Source organism: Urocitellus parryii, chromosome 10 (genome assembly GCF_045843805.1).
Source record: "Urocitellus parryii isolate mUroPar1 chromosome 10, mUroPar1.hap1, whole genome shotgun sequence".
Lineage (NCBI taxonomy): Eukaryota > Metazoa > Chordata > Mammalia > Rodentia > Sciuridae > Urocitellus > Urocitellus parryii.
Genome location: NC_135540.1, coordinates 2247103 through 2268437, shown reverse-complemented (window position 1 = coordinate 2268437; position 21335 = coordinate 2247103). Strand labels below are relative to the sequence as shown.

The 21335-nt window shown below is 37.0% G+C and overlaps 1 protein-coding gene across 10 annotated transcripts in view; it reads right to left on the bottom strand.

Moving 5' to 3' along the window:
- The window catches only part of Bltp1 (bridge-like lipid transfer protein family member 1), a 203130-nt gene that overhangs the window by 118534 nt on the left and 63261 nt on the right, over positions 1-21335 (bottom strand). For 9 of the 10 annotated variants that reach the window (XM_077803394.1, XM_077803388.1, XM_077803391.1 and 6 more), the window contains 7 exons: positions 13580-13807; positions 12744-12881; positions 7728-7907; positions 5640-5768; positions 3549-3668; positions 2610-2890; positions 890-1143 (listed from right to left, as the gene is read on the bottom strand). In XM_077803394.1, coding sequence (XP_077659520.1) covers positions 890-1143; positions 2610-2890; positions 3549-3668; positions 5640-5768; positions 7728-7907; positions 12744-12881; positions 13580-13807 — 1330 coding nt within the window. The remainder of the gene's footprint in view (positions 1-889; positions 1144-2609; positions 2891-3548; positions 3669-5639; positions 5769-7727; positions 7908-12743; positions 12882-13579; positions 13808-21335) is intronic. The other variant, XM_077803390.1, reaches the window with a different exon arrangement.

Genomic DNA, 21335 nt, shown 5'->3' with positions numbered 1-21335 from the left:
CATTTAAACAGGTACTGAACATACATGGTCCAGTTCTTTCTTCTAACACCTATACCTGGGGAAATATATCTGACAAGATTCTTAAAATCAAAACTACAGCTCCCTCACCACCCCCCTTTTTTTTGGTCTACTGTCAAAAAGCAGAACTAAATACTCTTATGTTTTTTAATAGATTAAGGAAAAAAGGTTAAATGTTAGTGAAACATCCAAACGTGTCTACATTTCACATTTTTGCAGCACAGCAACTTGAACAATAAACGTTATGCTTAACAGATGATTACATAACTAAAAAATCCAAAGAAACATCTGTTTCCAAAGTTGTTCAATCTAAGACCCTTTAAAGCTAGCATGTACTGTTAATGCCAAACTAGTGGATTTAAAAGTTATCCCAAGGACTCTAATGAAAGACCAGATTTCTCCTTCTCACATGTTTAAGTTTAGTGATTTAAAAGAAAACTAAGAGTATTGCAAAAGTAGTTGGTACATGGGGGCCAATAATACAAATGATACTGTCAATACATTTTCCTATAAAAAGAGGCTGGTAAAACAAAGTTGAAGGACAGTTACTCCTCAGTATATATCTGGAAGCTGAGTTATAGAAAAATAATAATATATAAGGAAATATTTAGCTTAAATTTTGTGAGGAAAGCCACCTATGTCAACAGTAAGAGATCTGAATAGATCTACTTTGGACATGTGTAACGTTGAAAACAATTATTAGTCTTTTCTGGCTTTTGTTACAGTATATGCAAAAAAAATAGAGATTATATTAAATCCTACCGACAACACCCCTCAAATTAATTAATTTGAACAACGTAACACAGATGTTCTCTCAGGATAGCTTAGGAGTAGAGATAATAAAAGATTAGCATGAGACACATTTTCTCACCATCTATGATTTTGGGGATTTCTTTAGTAATGATCCATTCTCCAGGATGCAGTAGAGACTGTCCATAATACATATCAGACTCTGCAGCACTTGTGCTGGAAAATGCAGAGCTACTGGACGGTGTCAGCTCTTCGAGTCTGAAGAAATCCAGGCCAGTCACCGTGCCACCAAAAAATCTGCAGCCCCCGAGACAGCCACACTTGTTTCTGCACCTCTTGTTCTTCAGGGGATCATCAGGCCACAGAAACCACAACCTAACACAATCAGACAGACCCAGAAAAGAACGCATTAAGAAAAAAACACAACTCTTATTAAAATAACATAAACACAAACAAAAAGGTTTAGTTTTTCTGTGGTATATCTTTTTAATCATTTGCCTTTCAAAAAAAAAAAGCAGTTTTACCACAGTGAGATGGAAATAAGTAGAATAATAATAATAAATATAGTATATATTTAAAAAGCAAAGAATTAAAAAAGCAAATACAAAATTAAAAAATGAGACAATTAGCTCCAGGTTTAAAACATTCTCAAAACAACCACATTTTCTATTTTTCAAAATAAATTTAATTCAGTTTTTTAACTCATACATTTAAAAAAATAAAAATTACCCCCTGACAGGCGAAGCCTATAAGTAGCACAAGATCTGTGCTCATCACAATTCCTGACAAACACGGTTCTGAAGCTGGCCTAAGGAGCTGCAAGGAATGCCCGAGGTCCCCAGGAGTCACTTCCCCAGCTTTACAGGCACCTGGCTCTGCCACTTAGCCTAACTGAAAACAAGCACTGCACCAGGTTGGCTTCCTGAGCAACAACCAACCAAGAAACCCAGGTTCTTTAGTTTTTGAGAATATGGACTGGGGATGTGGCTCAGAGGTTAAGCACCCTGGGGTTTAATCCTTGGTAGCAAAAAAAAAATTGGTAAGAAAAATATCAATACTCAAATAAATGAACACAAACTATTAATAGATATTGACAAGTCAAAACAGCTAATTAGTATGTGAAAAAAAATGTCTCAGAAGTAAAGAAATGTATAATAAGGAGAGACCTAACCTTTCAGTTATCATAAACCCTCAAAAGGTAGCAAAGGCACAGTGAGACAGGACTCTCCTAAAATCCAGGGGATGTAGGCTAAAATAATTTTTCACAGAAGTAATTTGGTAATGCATATCAAAAGTCTCAGTTTTTTAAACCATATAAGATTAAAGTATAGGGGCTGGGGATGTGGCTCAAGCAGTAGCGCGCTCGCCTGGCATGCGTGCGGCCAGGGTTTGATTCTCAGCACCACATACAAACAAAGATGTTGTGTCTGCCAAAAACTAAAAAATATTAAAAAATTTTTAAAAAGATTAAAGTATAAAGTATAAGTGTACATATCTGAAGTATGAGAAAACTACACCTAAAATCCTGGAAAGATATACAACAAAATTCTTTGAGGTAAGGTTATGAATGTTCGAAACCTGCCAGTACTCAGCAAAATCCTCTGGCACTACCTGTTTACAACACTGGCATACACACTTTCATAAAGCAATGTCATAATAATTCAGTTAGAATTAAAAAGTAGTGAAAAGTTCTTATAAGTTCACTGAAGTACAGCAATGTCATCATGCTGAGTCTTTAATCCAAATGCCCTTATTCCACTCCTAACAAAATTTTCTCTATAATTTTCTAATACTTTTTATCTGAACCTAAGACAGCTACCATTCTTAAAATTTTCACTTACCTCTTAGTTCTGGCATCATGAGCTTCTAGGAAATGTCTTTGTGCCTCGTGTTTAGAATGATGATCAGCAGCCAATGCAATATCAACAGTAATAAGTCCTAGATTGGCTGACCCAGCTTCAAGCCAGTAGGCCCTCCGGAGCACTGCAGGCTGAAGTCCAACTCTGCAGCTATTTACTTGCTCAATGTACTGTCTCACTTGAACATCCTGAATTGCAGCACTTATTCCTTCCCCGACAGATGGATTGTGGAGATTACAGTTTGCAACCCGAATTGCACCCATCTAAAGTTGAATGAAACAAATGAAAAAAAACTAGAACCTCTGTATTTTTAAGTAACTTAGCATCATCTACAGAACAGGCAATCATTTCAAGCAGAGGGAAAAGATATTTAGAAGAAAAAAAGGAAAATACTAGAAAGGGGGGAAACAGAAAAGGCAAATTCACAAATAGAAGAGAAGCAGAGCTGCAATGTCCGAGAGGGGACAGAGGCAGAGGAGCAAGAGCCATCAAAGGACAGGTGCGCCCAGTCGGTGGGCAGTGAGGAAAGGAGCCACAGGCACTCAACAAGACCGTGCGCAACAGCCACCCAGAGTGCATAGGTGGCAAACCAATGTCCCCAGGAGCAGGGCAAGAAACAGGAATATTCAAACCTGCCAGTACTCAGCAAAATCCTCTGGCACTACCTGTTTACAACACTGGCATATACACTTTCATACAGCAATGTCACAATAATTCAGTTAGAATTAAAAAGTGGTGAAAGTACTTCAAAATACACTAGAGGAAGACAAAATGAATGAGTAAAACTCAGGAAGATATCTTCTAAAGTTATGTGCTAGTCTGTGAGATGACAAACTATAAAGTGTGTTATACCTCAAGATATAAAGGTTTGGCATAGTAAAAGAAAAAATTACACAGGCCAAGAAAAAGACAAACACTTGCCTTTATATTTGTAGCACAGCCATGCTCCACAATATAAATATCAGCTCCATCTACTGCTAAACGAGTCATAGTGTATTTCAAATCATCTGAAGTTGGGCAAGGCCCGGGAATACAACTCAACTAAAATGAAAAAGAATTGTATAATTAATTCATCACAAGCAACACACTGTTGTGATACTTAACTAAACTCTCCTTATTTAAACAAATGAAATTCTAGTTATATGTATTTTTTTTAATCAGTAGGTTAACTGGGCAAGGTGTTGCATGCCTGTAATTCCAACAACTTCAAAGGCTGAGGCAGGAGGATACCAAGTTTGAAGTCAGTCTTAGCAACTCAGCAAGACCCTAAGAAACTTAGGAAAATCCTATCTCAAAAAAAATTTGAAAGAGGGGGATGGGGGAGATGCAACTCAGTTGTAAAGTGCCCCTGGGTTAAATCCCCAGTATGGGGGTGGGAGTAATCAGTCAGTTAAATTTCTTTCTCTTAGAATGATAAATAAAGCCATCAGCAATCTAAGTGTTCCCAATAGAACACTAGTCTTATATAACTGCCATTTTCATCAAAATTGCCAAGTAGCAAACCTATTTCACTTAATACACATAAATTTGTTGCCAAGACTCAAAAAGAATAGTCCAAGAAAATTGGTAAACAAAGTCATGAGAGACAATTCTTATAAACTCCCTGTGAGAATACCCCCCACCCTGCACATACTGTTTTCACACATCCACAGATAAATCAACTGTAAATATCACGGTGATACCTAGGACAATCCACACAAATTTAACTTTGTTTTGTTCCCAAAATACAGATTTGGTAATGCCTAGGCTGGAAGAAGCCTGCACATCACCTACTTCAATAAACCTGAGGAAATGGCAGACTAAGGGAGTCCTGACACGCCAGCATGTAAACATGCTCACTAAGGCACCACCAGGACTGCAGTCAGGGCCTTCGGGACACTGATGCTTTGCCCTGATCTATCTGCTCCAGACAAAGGCAGAGAGACACAAAGGAAGTTTTCAAAATGACAGAAATGTTCTCTATTGTTACTGGTGATAATCATTACTCACATGATTAGAACATTTGTCAAAAACTCAAACCAGTCGACTTAAAAAGGGTGAATTTACTATATGTAAAATTATACCCCAATATACTTGACTTTAAAAAATTTCATGCCACATAAAAGCTTTGAGTTAAAGGGGGGAACCTAAAAGTATGTGTGAATTATCCATAAGAACTAACTGCCTGACATATAAGTAAGGGGACAGTTCCCAAAAGGAAAAACACTTTATCAAAACTTAAAGAGCTATTTCCTTTATTATCAGCACGTAAGCATAGTGTGACTTTTTCAGACATAAAATTAAAAGCACAATAAATTACTTTAATTCACAATAATATTACAGCACATAAATATAGCTTGTATGGAAAAAAATCCAAATAAGAAAGAAAAACTAAATTGTTAATAATGGTTTTCTTTTACACTTTTCAAATTTCCATAATTTCTAGGTTTTTGGAAACAAGTCCCCATTCCAAATTCACCAGGGAGAGTATTTACTGCACAAAACACCACACATTTCAGTGCCACTGTGCACATTCTAGGGATCACTGTCTACTTTTTTAAATCCTGAGAAGGAACCATAATGACATATACCAAGGCAGTTCCATGTCCTGAAAAGAGCATGAGATCTGGAGTCGGGAAATCTGGCCAATGTCCAACATTGCTAATCACATTGTAGGATATTAGGCAAGTTCCAGAATGGTCTGCAAATTAAGCCACATAAGGAATTGTTCCTTCCTGCTGCTTCAATTTCTAAATCTTCTACAGACACAGCCATATTGCAAATAATACACTAAGATAAAAATTTTAACAGTAAAAATATAATATATATGCGTGAATGTGCATGTTTTAATAATTCTTTCATATTTTAGATACAGTGTCTAAGAATTTACACAATAATTAACCAAAAAAAAAAAAAGCTAAACTATACTGTTTACTTCATGGTTATACACATTTTAGTTAAAACTGAATCTTGATCTTCCATTTAAAAAAAAAGTCATACATGTGTATATATTGCTAACATTTGTTAACATACCTTGGACTCACAGACTCGACGGTCAATCCCATGCTGACATATGATTACAGATTTTGGTCTTTCCAGTTCATATTCCCGGCACACCACATGAAAAATAAATGTCTGTCCCCACTCCAAGAGACACGCCAACTAAGATAACCAGGGACAGGGTAACAATACGGTTAGCACCTAAACAGGGTTTGGCACTCAGCAACCCATGAAGAACATCAGCTGGCTTGAAAGAGCACAAAGGCTGCTTTACACCTGCTGCTTGATAACCTGCCTGTTAGCAAGAGCTTCCTCTACCTCGACATCACTGGGAAACCTGTGTTCCTCTTCATTTGTGAATGGTAAAATGCATCACCAAAATGAACTTTATTTCAGCTGAAAAGTTCCCCTTCAGCAACTTTCAAAACAAACAATTTTCTTCAAAGTCATACATTCTTTGCAAACAAAAGCACCTAAAATTCTGTCTCATAATAAACAACTTTGATGTAAATTTTTTTGATATTTAATTATCATTATCATACTGAGCTACAATTTTGGAAAACTAGGTATTTTGAATTACTATAAGGCACATTTGTTTATGTAATTAAAAGTTTAATGATATATCAATTCTTCAAATCTAGAGTTTAAATTAAAAAGCCCTTTAGTTTTATAACTGATTCAAGCTGTTTAAACAATAAACATACTGAGGAATGATTATACATTACTTTATACCCCCCAAAGCAGTTCATAATTTCAACTACTAGAAAACATGAATTTCAGTTTTAAGACACACAAAGATGATAAGACATTAAAGTGTCTACAGGTTCATGAGGCATGCAATCCATGACAAGAGTGCAGTGCAGAAAGAAAGGGTTATCTTATAATGATGGTTTATAAACACAGGAACTCTTAGTCCTCAGAATAAAACTGCATCCAGTTCTGTGGGTTCAGCATGACTTTATCCTCTCATCAGGAACAAGCTCCTGTTATATACAAGTTTGTACTTGAAGACTTAGGGACAAGAAACAGGGAAGAGTAAGAAGACGACAGTTACAAAGCCAGTAAGTGCTGAATGTTTCCTGTCATTCATTTCTGTATATATTCATTTCTTTTCACCCATTTTTTTACATGTCATTATATCCTAACATTATACTAAGATGTTGTCCAACTCCAAAATACCGCCTTCAACTTCATTCATTCTCCTACTATTTTTAGGAGATCAGTGTCACTGCCCTTCTACTACAGCTTCTTTGAGGTATACAAGGTACTTGGATTCTTGGTTTACCTCCCTCCTGCTACCACCTGATTCTTTGTTTCATACCTATTCTGTAACTTTTTACCAAAATGGAGTATGAACATTTATACCACATTCCAGTCCTAAAATACCAAGCATTCATATTATCATAAATATATGTCTCAACAGGTAAAACATTACAGCAACACAGCTCTTCAATTAAAGTTGGACTATTTCTAGAACTAAATAATCCTTAAGGCTTCTGAGCCTTGTAAAAGTCAGTCAGATTGTGTTAGGGATGAACTTATCCAAAGGGACCACACTTAGCTCTAAAGACCAAATTTACTTGTTAGTAAATCCTTTATTTCAAAAACCAGTATCCATTAAGACTAGGTCATATGCACTGATTATATGATCTTGCTTTGGGACATGACAAGAATCCTCAGCAACACAAGGGTGAGTTTCAAAGCTTACTTAAGAAATATACTAGAAAGCAAAGTTCTTAGAAAATTATTCTATATACTAGGGGAAACCAAAGGTTATTGTAATTGCAGAGGGCCAACTAGTATAATTTGAAAAATATATTAATCTGGTTTCTAGAATAGTTCTCATCCTGAGTTTTTCCCAAAGACAAAGTCTCAAATTCTTGTGACTATCTCTAGAACTACATAGTATTGCCAATTATATCTAGCTCAGAAAGTGACCCTTGCCTCTGACTCAACTACTGCTAAGAAAGTCCTGAACAGCAAGGAGGACAGTCCACCAACGCTCCCCCAGAACCTCCTCAGTGGAAACGCAGTGATCACTGCATGTCACACAAGCTGTCCTGGAGAGCTGGGAGGAAGGAAAAGAAGGCGTGTTAGGTCACAGTGCTGGGAGGACCGTACCTGTGGTGCAGTGACCTTGGCTGTAAGGCTTCCAGCCTGCACGTCGATTAGCCAGGCGTACTCTAAGGAATCGCTTCCCAAAGGAAGACCTTCTGCAGAGAACATAGCATGTGCTCTCAGCTGCAGACCTGACAGATGGATGTGCCCTTCCCTGAGTACGTCGTCCACGGGCGGTCGCTGCTGGAAACAAGAAGATGGTAAGAAGTACCTCAAAACCGCCTCATGATTCATACTTGCTTTACCCTCCTGGAGCTGGACACTACTCTAAATCAGGCTACCACAACTCAGGGCTCATAAAGATTGTCAGAAGTAAGCTACGTCTGACAATCTTTATGAGCCCTCAGCTACGTCAGTGACAGTACCTCTGAAAGCCCGACAACAAAAATCTGATAGCTAAGTCCTAATTGGTCTGATTGGTAACTGCCTCCAGGAAAAAGAAACTAGGTCACTAACAAGGAATGCCAGAGCCCAATGTTTTGAGGGAAGGCCAGGAATCATGACATTAAAATATCAAGAGAGTAAAAAAAGGGAAGAATAAAGACCAATACGACCAAAACATGAAGAACGGAGGGGAGGGTCACCCAGATCCATGAAGATTTTGAGGACTATGTAAATAAAAGAATAGCTTTTATCTTGCAGAGAATAATTGTATACTTACTCTATAGTGAGAGAAAATTTCTAAGACACATTTAGAGAGAAAAAGGATAAGTGTAACAGGGCATTCCATGGAATACTAGTTCCACAGACCACTGTTAAGAACACAGGATCAAGGACATTAGGCAATGCCTTCCTCATTAATCAGCCATTTCTGTAGAACCTACCTCACAATTTGTTGTCTGTCTCAGCAAATACCCTTGACTTTCTTCTATCTGTACTGCTATGACTCTTCTTGCCAGGACTTTGACAAGCATTCCAGCATTCACTTCTGAATCTCGGTGCTCAGTCAACAACCACAGGGGCCTTTCAAAAGGCAAGTTTGACCACATTCTTGTCTCCAAACAATTACATGCTTCCAAAGCAGTGTCTACCTCTCCTTCCAGCACTTTTACACTATGAATTATTTATTTTAATCTCCATATTTATATTCTCCACCAGGTTCCTTAGGTAAGGACCATTTCTGTCTTGTTCCCTAAGTATCTCACCTAACAATACTAAAAAGAGATGCTGCTGACTGAGGAGTCAGATTTCCTCACAAGTATTCTGAGGACCTTCAAGACACCATTCTACATTGAGACAGCTCACAGGAGTCTCTGCACCTAGTTTCGCCATATTTGCCTCTTCTGTGTGCGGGGGCCATCACATAGGGTTAGTGTTCCTTGCTTTCAACACATTTGTGGAAATGCATTCTTTAAAAATAATTTCTTTTGTTTTGTTTAATGTCTAATAAGGCCTTTTTTGAAAGTACAGTGGTTAAAATAAAAGTAAAGCACTATTAAGTACTCACAAACAAACCAACACTCAACTAAGATGCTCAGAACTCGCCCATAAGAGATTCCCCATTTCTCTTTATTAATTTCTTCAACAAATTAAAAAAAGAGGATTTACTTCCTCTCAATACACTTGTCCCCAGCTCTTATAAACCACTAATTGCAGAGGAGCACAAGAGGTATTTTAAGGCTAAAATAAACTGTTATGCAAGTTTGGTATTATGAAGATAGAGGAGTTCACAATGGTGGAGTTATACAAATCTATACATGTGGTAAAACAACCCGGAACTACAAATACATGCTGAACCAGTATCAATGTCCTTGGTTTTGACACTGCACTATGATTACATAAGAGTCTCACGCCATGGGGAGCACAAGGTAAAGGGTGTACATGGTGTGTCTCTATGCTATCTTGCCAACTTCCTCTGAATTTGTAATTACTTAAAAATCAAAAAAGTTTAAAAGAAGGAAACACCCATTCTGTGGCACAACCAAAAACAATGTCTAAAACACACCATGTATTGATTTTTAGCTATCACAATCTCAGCTGTGTCCAAGAAAGTAAACTAAAATTATATCAAGAAAAACATAGCTACAGCTAAAGAGTGAAAAGGAATATGCTGTTTAAAAAAAATGCTCACTTACCACATATAATTCATAAGAATGACCACCTATTGATGATTTTGGACTGTCAGATTCATCTTCCCATTTATAATTTTATTTGTCTTGTATTAAAATTCATTTTCTATGCTGTACCATTGGTCTTCAGGTCTGTTTCAGTGCTATTTTTGTTACTAGAGCTCTGTAGTATAATTTAAGGTCTGGTATCATGATGCCTCCTGCTCCACTTTTGCTAAAGATTGCTTTGGCTACTCTGGGCCTCTTATTTTTCCAAATGAATTTCATTATTGCTTTTTCTATTTTTATGAAGAACACTATTAGAACCTTAATAGGAACTGCATCAAATCTGTATAGCACTTTTGGTGGTATGGCCATTTTGACGATATTAATTCTACCTGTCCAAGAACATGGGAGATCTTTCCATCTTCTAAGGTCTTCTTCAATTTTAATTATAGTGGTCTTTCGCCTTTTTTATTAGATTGATTCCCAAATATTTTCTTTTCTCTGAGGCTATTGTGAATGGGATAATTTCTTTTTCAGTTGATTCATCACAGATATATAAGGATGGAAATGATTTATGGGTGTTAATATTATATTCTGCTACTTTGCTGAATTCATTTATGAGTTCTAGAAGTTTTCTAGTGGAGTTTTTGGGGTCTTCTAAATACAGAATCATGTCCTTGGCAAATAGTGGTAATTTAAGTTCTTCTTTTCCTACTTGTATCTTTTTAATTTCTTTTTTCTAATTGCTCTGGCTAGGGTTTCCAGGATTATGCTGAATAGAAGTGGTGAAAGAGGGCATCCCTGTCTTGCTCCAGTTTTTAGAAGGAATGCTTCCAGTTTTTCTCCATTTAGACAAACTCACATAAACATAGACAGAGATGTCATAAACATACACTGGAGAAAAAGAGAGCCTCTTCCAACAAATGATGCTGGAAAAACTGGAAATGCATATGTAATAAAATGAAATTAGATCCCTATTCTCACCATGCACAAAACCTGTCTCTTAAGTGGCTCAAAGACCTAAGCATTAGACTAGAGACCCTGGGCCCAAATCTCCATCATGTTGGCTTAGGAACCAAATTCTCAACTAGACTATGAAAGTGCAAAAAGTAAAATCAAGAATCAACAAATGGGATGGTATCAAACAAAAAGCTTCTTCACAGCAAAGGAAACAATCAAGAATTGAAGACAGAGCCTACAGAATGGGAAAAAATCTTTGCCACCTGCCCCTCAAATACAGCATTAATTTCCAGGATATATAAAGAACTCAAAAAACTTAACACCAATAAAATAAAATAACCCAATCAATAAACAGGCAAAGGAATTAAACGGATGCTTCACAGAAGAAGGAATATAAATGGTTGACAGATATATGAAAAAATGTTCACCATCGCTAGCAATTGGAGAAATGCAAATTAAAACTACACTGAGATTTCATCTCACTCCAGTCAGAATGGCAGGTATAAAGAATATAACTAACAAAAAATGTTGCCAAGGATGTGGAAGGAAAAGATACACTTGTATATTAGTGGTGGACTGCAAATTGGTGCAAGCACCCTGGAAAACAATAGATTCCTCAGAGAACTTGGAATGGAACCACCATTTGACCTAGTTATCCCACTTCTCAGCATATACCCAAAGGACTTAAAATCAGCATACTACAGTGACACAGCCACATCAATGTTCATAGCAGCTCAATTCACAATAGCTAAGCCATGGAACCAACCTAGGTGCCCTTCAATAGATGAATGGATGAAGAAAATGTGATATAAACACACAACAAATATTTCTCAGCCAAGAAGAAGAATGAAAATACAGCATTTGCCTGATAAATGGATGGAACTGGAGGCAATCATGTTAAGTGAAATAAGCCAATCCCACAAAAACCAAAGGCTTAATATTCTCTGGTATGCAGATGCTGAATCACAATGGGGAAAATGGAGGTTCACCGGATCAGTTAGGGGGTATGAGGGGAAGGAATGGGAAATGGAAAAGATAGTAGAATGAATTAGACATAACTTTGCTATGTTAATGTATGAATATATGACCAGTGTACCTCCACATTATGTATAACCACAAGAATTGGAACTTTATACTCCATGTATGTATGATATGTCATAATACGTTCTACTGTCATGTATAACTAATAAGAACAAATTTTAAAAATAGAGAGACCAAAAAAAAAATCCATTTCCTAAATCATATAATGTGAACAGAGGTAGGGAAGTTCCCTAAAATCAGTAGTAGGGGGCTGGGGTTGTGGCTCAGTGATAGAGCACTCATCTAGCACGTGCAAGGCCCTGGATTCGATCCTCAGCACCACATAAAAAAAATAAATAAAGGTATTGTGTCCAACTACAACTAAAAAATAATTTTTTTTAAATCAGTAGTAGGTACCAAGAGAAGCTACTTGGCATTTAAAAAATAATTTAAAAAGTGATAATCTAGCCAGAGATACAATCAATTCTCCGTTTGATTAATATCACTGGTTCTTTCCCAAAGGAGGTTCTTAAATATGGTGAAGAAATACAAAAAAAATGTCTAATGTTAGATGAATAAGAATAAATCATTGGCTTGTAGCTACACATGTTGTAAATGTTTATGGTACTGTTTAGAACAGGTAATTTTTCCCTTCTACAGTAGAGAGTTAGAAAGTATTTTTTCCATTTCTAAAAACAAGAGATAAAATATGATTGGTGTCACATAAATGGGAGCAGTGAAAAACAGAAAAAGAAAATTGAGACTCTTGAAACAACTCACATTTATATTTTATACATGTTTTACACACACATACACACATACACACACACACACACACACACAGACATGAGAACTCCTTATTACAGTTATAAATCTTTAACTGAAAGAGCCACATATTCCAGGCACAGAAGCTAACACACTATTTTGACCCCCTTAGTACTAAAAATAAGTCTCTAATTCTTTACCACCTTTCCTTTCATATTACCTGATAGTTATCGCTGACAAACACATTCAAGGGTGACAAGACAAGCTGCAGCATGGTCTCCCGAAATCCTTTCTTCATTTCAAAGCATAGTCTTTCCAAGAAAGCAGTAGGGCACTCAGGACCATCAGTAGTTCCATGCTAACAAAGTACCACAAGACAGAAGAAGTTAAAGAGGAACAGAATATTAGGAAAACAAAATCACTTCTCATGATTAAGGGAATTTGCTTTTTCAAAGGGAAAAACAATATATGTCACCAAAAATAACTATTCTGCACAAGCAAGGACATTTGCTGCCCTTGGCACCAGAGGTGCCTTCTCTGCTACACAGTGCTGGCATGTGAAATGGAGCAAATTGTTCCAGGGCATTTCTCCTCCCTATATGGCCTGATCTCAATGCTCCTGGTTCTTGGGGCCATACAATCTCAGTCCAAGTCAGTCTCTAAGCCCCGTGAGTGCCAAGGGCATTCTCAGAGTGAACCAAGATGCTGGGCTGGATCTACACCTCTGCCCAATTCATCCTCTGGGGTCATGCCTGAGCTTGATTTTGTAACAGGTTCACCATAAGGACCCAAATTGATGTGGGGTCTGGAGACAAGAACTAAGAAAATGTGATGTCCTAGACCAGCTTTCTAACAGTGAAAGGGATAAAGTCTAAATTTCTGTAATCTAAGCTGTTTCCTTTTAAATGTACGTGTGTGTGTGTGTGTGTGTGTGTGTGTGTGTGTGTGTGTGTGTATGCGCGTGTGCGCCTGCACCCAGGAACACACACAGAGACTCCTATGCTGAATGGATGCCCTAATACACTGTTAGGACTCTCTTGATCTGTAAATACTTACAACAGGAAGACGCCCGTGAACTTTGTACAAATTAACCAGTACAGTAATGTCCCAAGGACGCAGGGTGAGAGGGTGAACTGGCTTGGCTGAACCTTCACTTTCCTTCTTTTCGTTCTCCATTCCAACAGCAGTCCATCCCGAGCTGGATGATGTGGACAGTGACAGCACAGGGCTGGAGATGACCTCTTCAAAATCCATGTACATGTCATCTTCCCCAAAGTAGTTCTCCTGTAAATATTAAGAAAAAACAAGCTGGCATTACAAGAGCTAAGTAATACTTTCATTCGTGGGCCTGAATTCGTAAACTATGAACCACCCTCACCTAGTATATTTAATTAAAAATGAAAATGTCAGGTCTACTTTCATAATTTGAAAAAACATTAGAAAATAATTATTCAGTAGCACAAAAAGTAAAAAACTATAGAGTTTATAGTAAGTGTCACAACATAACTCCCCAATTATAGCAGAAAGCATAATATAGTTCCTCAAGAGACCTCTGAAGATCTGTGGTGGGACGGAGATGCAGCTCCATAGCAAAGCTCTTGCCTAGTACGTATGAAGCCCTGAGTTTCATTCCCAGCCCCATAAATAAGAAAAAAGAAAGTTTTTATGGCTCAATAACTTTCAGTGTTTACTCTATAGTGCCCAAGGCAATATGTAGGGACATCTTTTGAGGAAAGTGAAAATCAATTTGGATGACTCTTAATAAATATTATCCAGTTGTAATATTTATCCAGAAATGTTTTAACAGTTTTAATAAGAATGTCTAATTTTAGTTACTGATTAAATAAATGTTATCAACAGTTATCAAATTTCCTTTCATACAATTCACTGGTTATTTAATGTGGAAGTGTGTCAACTATTTGTGATTTCTTTTGCATCAGAAATTAAAATTTGACTTTTAAGAAACAGATTTAGCTTCAACTGAAATCATCTTTTTCCCATTGACTGTGAATTTATATTTTGTTTATTTAACCTATCAGTAGTAAAGTTGTTAAATAGTCTTGCTAACACTGTTAACTGTTATCTATTAAAGGGGGACCAAATCAGTATTTCAATAAATTCTGCAGCAGAGTTACTGACAAATTTGTTTTCTAACTAGGGTTATGGACACCAGGTTATAACATCTTTTCTTAGGAAAGGACGTTGAAGGTCTTAAAGTCCTACAACTAATGAGAATACTGTATTCAAACTCCAAATCCACTGACTCATAAAACCAGGAGTTTTCCCTGTATTCTTCTCTGCTGTCCACTGCTTAAAAAAAAAAAAAAAAAAAAAAAAGATCTGAAGCATGGACAAATTCAAGCACAAATATAAAGTAAAATAAACACTGAGCTGTATCTTCAAACCCAACATATAATTTTTACAACTAAACAGAAATAGCCTTCACTGTTGATTAAACTCAAAAGAATTCAGAACGGGAGTTATCACTTAGATATTTTGGGAACCTTTTCAAAATGCACTCGTATCTCTTGGTCCTGGAGACTGGCTCAGCAGGTCTGCAGTAGGCATGAGTTCCAGAGGCAGGTACAGGGGAAAACATCCTTTGGTGACTTTACCTGCAAATGCCTCCCAAGACTACTGCATTGTTTTTAAAAAGGAAAGCACATTTGCACACACACCCTTAACCCCCAGTTACTAGGAACAAGTGCTGACAGGCACACAGAGGGGGCTTTCTGCTATAATTGATGGGTTATGTTGTGACGCTTTCCCTTCCTCTACTAAGGAAAGCTAGAACAAATTCCACCCAGGAAAGTAGTCTCAGTGTACTGTTACTCAACCCTGCCTACAACGGAAGAAAAGACACCCGGTTCTGACATGTTGAAAATGACTTCAAGCTGGCGCTGAGCGGCCATGCTGTCCACACCTGCAGCAGGCCTCGCGGCTCCATCAAATCTTCTCAGATGTTAAAGCATGTTCAGCACACAGTCTTTTTGCAGAGCTCTTTGCAGAGGTAATGCCAGGATCACTTTCTTTGGTGGATTTTGGAAATCACTTTTTTAAACATAATCTCACAAATACTGTGATTTTATAATTTCTTTGTGTTTACTTTTGATAACTAAGTAAATCTCAGTTAACATGGATTTTCACACTCCCTTAGTTTTTCACCTATATATGAATTTCATCATAGAATGTACATGAAATAATGTACTCAAAAATGACACATATGTATGCAAAATGCCTAAATTCTAAAGTTTTTAAATTCTAACACTGATACTAACTAAAACATAAGTAATACATTAAAACAAACAAATGCCCTTTGCCATCACTCGGTCTCTGAGAGGTCTCAGAGCCACCCTTCCTGCTTTCATGAGTTCTAACGGAAAGACCAGAGAATCCCAGAGTGACGATTTTGATGAATGCCACAACCGTGGAAGTCAGGATTAATCACCTGAGAGTGCTTCTGGCATACGACAGAGAAAATGCCAGGAGATGCCCCAGAAGCCAGCAAGGGAAGAACAGGATCTGAAGGGAGGGCCAGAAGCAGCTGGCTCCAAACAGTCTCAGAGACAACTGCACCCACTGGGAAAGGAAGGACTTCTGGGAAGCAAAGGGAGGGCGTCAGGACCCAGGAAAGACAGTGGGAGTATCTGGAGCCACAGAGCCTGGGAAAGGAAGTGCCTCAGGGCATATGAAGAGATCAGAGACTCTGAGGAGAAGACTGCTCTCTTTAGGGGTGTGACCTGCCTGTGATGAGAAGCAAAATGTGGTGGCCTTTTGCAGTCACAGGCATGGCTGTGAACTCTCCAACTCCTGACCCTCAGGTGTATTAGCAAGTGAAAGGAAGAATTCGCAACATTAAAAACTTAAACATTATTTGTTCTTACTATATGCTATGTATTCTGTTAACACTGTTCTTGCTGTGTGCCCTGCAGTCTGTTTGATATTAGAGTTTTGTTGAGCAAGACATATACCTAATGCATTCATCTGTCTGTGTGTCCATGTGCCTATTTTCAAAAACAAGTATTGTCAGATATTCTCTGTATTGACCAGCACTACCTTTCCTTTGCTCCAGGTGGGACTACCAAAGATGTAGGTATTTAATTCCAGACTTTTTTGCCTCAGTGCGCGCACACGCGCGCGCACACACACACACACACACACACAGAGTATCACTGTGGGCATCTCTCCTCTACTTTGCCCCACTGCTAAGTTCCCTGTCGGGACAAGTTCCCTTCAATCTGTTTCCTGTTCAGCACATGCTCCATGCTGCAAACTCTCTTCCTTCATTTAACCTGCATCAGTCACCAACAATTAATAAACATTTGCAAATGTTTCCTTAAAAAAAAAAAAAGAAAGAAAGAAACGGAATTTAAGGTAGAATAATATCACTATATCAGCACTAAATTTTAAGGTACACAAAGACAGAAACAAAAAAATTACATATATTCCTTATAAAAAGCAGAGTTCATTGGGCTGGGCAAATTTTTTGCCTATTATGTTTTCAATATATATTTAATATGTATGTCAAAACTTGAAATTTTTAAATTTGCTTTGATAGTTTATACAAGTTCTAAATTAATTTGGTGAATGCACATACCAATATTCTTTTTATATATATTTATTTTTTTTTAGTTTTAGGCAGACAGAATATCTTTATTTTACATTTATGTGGTGCTGAGGATCCAACCCAGTGCCTCATGCATGCTAGACAAGCACTCTACTACTGAGCCACAATCCCATCTCCAAAATACATTCTTTAGCAAACTTTGATACTACTAAAAAGTACGTATCCAAACATAAGCAACTATCAACAGAAGCCACATCTGTAGAGTAGAATTTATAAAGAAATCTAAACGGAGACATATACATCTTTCTTTATATTTTTCTTGGTTACAATCCTCTTATTTTTGGTAAATATGTATTACTATAAATCTTTTAAAATAAAAAACTGGCATTCAATGTGCACATGGCAATGCAAAAACAAAGTTAATATCTAATAATATTCAAAACCTGATATTATACTGCAGTGACCACCCTCACCTGCTAATTAAATCATTACTTACATTTAATTAAAATATAAATCAGCCTCATTAGTGAGATTATAGCTAAATTTGTAAATAACCCTTTTATAGCTATTAATGTGCAATCCCAAGAAAGTCAGATATTGGGAGAAATATTTGAAGAATATTTTAGGTGAAACAGTGGTCATAAGAAAGAAAACACTGTGTATATGTGTGCATTTTCCCCTTTGAACACACAGGTTTACTCCTTTAGGAATCTCCTTTTTAAATGCTAGGGAAGAAAGGGTAACCATGCAAAGCTCCAGGTTTCCACAAATCTTACCAACACGTACCCTGAACCTTTTAACTTACATCATGCTATCTGACACTTCCTAACAGTTTTTAATAAATACAGTAACTCAAATGTTAACATTATGTGCCTCAAGCCCGAGTCACCTAGTACTTTGTCTTAAGAGCCCTCACCCACACCTGTGACTGTCCTTCCTTGTCCAACCCTGACCACCCTAGTCCCTTCTCCAGAATTCATTACCACTATTACTGTATTATTAACTAAGTATTCAGTACCCAAATCTCAGCATCTGTGAAACTGCAACAGGATACAAATAAATAAGCAATGTAAGATTAGACCCACTCTAACATCCCTCCCATGAGTAACCCTACTGTTTATGGTGTTTTTAATCTCTTCCTGATCACAGACATGGTAAACAACCAACAGTTCAATGAAAATTAAAGCAAAGTAAAAGTGCAAAATTCTGGGGAAATGTAAAATTTGGTGAAACTGCTGCTAAATGATGTTGGAAAACTGCTCTCCTCAAAGCTTCCAGTGATAAACAAGGATCTGGAAGAGTTCATTACCAAAAAGAACAGCAAAACAACAAGAACCACTGTGACACCAGGGAGACTGTTTTTAAGTGTGATCTGAATAACAGAAGAATTAAAGTAATCTCTGGAAAACAGGTGAAGTCTGCAAATATTTTTCTAAAAATAGCCTTTCTTCATAATCATGCTACACCTTAAAGTGCTATCACACTGTGCAATTACATAGTTTCAGTGGAAAAATTATGCCAAACGAATCAACACTTGATTTATTCTTTGTTCTAAGAAGTGGTGCATATTAATTCAGAAACTAAATTTGACATACTCTTGCAATAAACTTATTTTCATAGATTTGCTTTCATTTTTAAAATAAAGATCCAAACAAATCTTGGCTCATTATTTATCATGAAATGCTGTCATTTTTTTTTTGGGGGGGGGGATACCAGAAATTGAACTCCGAATCACTCAAACACTGAGCCACATCCCCAGCCCTACTTTATGTTTTATTTAGAGATAAGGTCTCACTGAGCTGCTTAGTGCCTCACGGTTGCCGAGGCTGGCTTTGAACTCACAATCCTCCTGTCTCAGCCTCCAGAGCCACTAGGATTACAGGCATGTCCCACTGCATGCAACTTATCATCTGTTTTAAATAGATTCACTTAAAATAGACTTTTCCTGGTACAAATCATTCTCAATTATTCTCAGGTAAGTGTTAAAATTTGTCCACATATCTTTCCTACTCTATCAGATATACTGTCCAGATATCTGTTACCCCTCTATCTAATTTCCTTGAAAAAAGAAATATTATTTTAGTGCTGGCACACTAAATGCTTCAAACTAAAAAACACTAAACTTAGGAGTGTTCTTTTTAATAACTGCAGTGGATTCCAGCACAACAAGTCCAGTGAACAGGCATCACTTATCCTCAAAAATTTAAATCATCCATCAAGCTATTGTGAATCCCTTTAATTTTCATTTAGAAAGCTATTACAACATTGTAAAAGCTATCTAGGTGAAGTCCCCGGCCAACATCATTCTAAATGGACAAAAATTGAAAGCATTCCCTCTAATAGGGATGTCGTCTTTCACCAAGTGTTCTTGAAACACTAGCCAGAGCAATTAGACAGATGAAAGAAATTAAAAGGATACGAATAAGAAAAGAAGGACTCAAATTATTACTATTGGCCAACGATATGATTCTATACCTAGAAGACCCAAAAAATTCCACCAGAAACCTTCTAGAACTAATAAATGAATTCAGCAAAGTAGAAGAATATAAAATCATAAATTATAAATCAAGGACATTTCTGTACATCAGTGACAAATCATATGAAAGAGAAAGGAGGAAAACTACCCCATTTACAATAGCCTCAAAAAAAAAAAACAACTTGGGAACCAACCAAAGAGGTAAAAGACCTCTACAATGAAAACTACAGAACACTAAAGAAAGAAATTTAAAGAGACCTTAAAAAGATAAAAAGATCTCCTTTGTTCTTGGATAGACAGAATTAATACTGTCAAAATGACCATAGTACCAAAAGCACTATACAGATTTAAAGCAATTCCAATCAAAATCCCAAGGACATTCCTCACAGAAATAGAAAAGGCAATCATGAAATACAGCTGGAAAAATAAGAGGCCCAGAATAGCTAAAGCAATCTTTATCAAGAAGAGTGAAGCAGGCAGCATCACTATACCAGACCTTAAACTATACTACAGAGCAACAGTAACAAAAACAGTATGGTGTTGGCACCAAAACAGACTGGTAGACTGAAGGTACAGAACAGAGGACACAGAGACTAAGCCACATAATTACAGTTATCTTATATTAGTCAAAGGTGCCAAAAGCATATATTGGAGAAAGATATACTCTTCAACAAATGGTGCTGGGAAAACTGGAAATCGATATGAAACAAAATGAAATTAAGCCCCTATCTCTCACCATGCAAAAAACTCAACTCAAAGTGGACCAACGACCTAGGAATTAAACCAGAGACCCTGCGCCTAATAGAAGAAAAAGTAGGCCCAAATCTCCATCATGTTGGATTAGGCCGTGACTTCCTTAGTAATACTTCTGAAGCACAAGAAGTAAAATCAAAAATCAATAAATGGGATGGATTCAAACTAAAAGGCTTCTTCTCAGCAAAAGAAACAATCAGTGAGGTGACTAAAGAGCCTACAGAATGGGAGCAAAGTTTTACCCCTCACACATCAGATAGAGCATTAATCTCTAGGATACATAAAGAACTCAAAAATCTTAATACCAAAAAAACAAATAACCCAATCAATAAATGGGCCAAGGAACTTAACAGACACTTCTCAGAAAATAATATACTATTAATCAACAAATATATGAAAAAGTGTTCAACATCTCTAGCAATTAGAGAAATGCAAGTCAAAACTACTCTTAAGATTTCCTCTCACTCCAGTCAGAATGGCACCTATTATGAATACAAACAATGATAAGTGTTGGCAAGGATGTGGGGAAAAAGGCACACTCATACATTGCTGGTGGGACTGCAAATTGGTGCAGCCAATATGGAAAGCAGTATGGAGATTCCTTGGAAATCTAGAAATGGAACCACCATTTGACCCAGCTATCCCACTCCTTGGTCTATACCCAAAGGACTTAAAAACAGCATACTACAGGGACATAGCCACATCAATGTTTATAGCAGCACAATTCACAATAGCTAAACTGTGGAACCAACCTAGCTGCCCTTCAGAGTAGATGAATAAATAAATAAAATGTGATATATATACACAATGGAATATTACTCAGCAATAAATAATAAAATCATTGCATCTGCAGGTAAATAGATGGAGTTGGAGAATATAATGCTAAGTGAAATAAGCCAATCCCAAAAAACCAAATGCTGAATGTTTTCTCTGATATAAGGAGAGTGATTCATACTGGAAGGAGTAGATGAACTTCAGATAGGGCAAAGGGGAGGGAGGAGAAGGGACAGGGTATG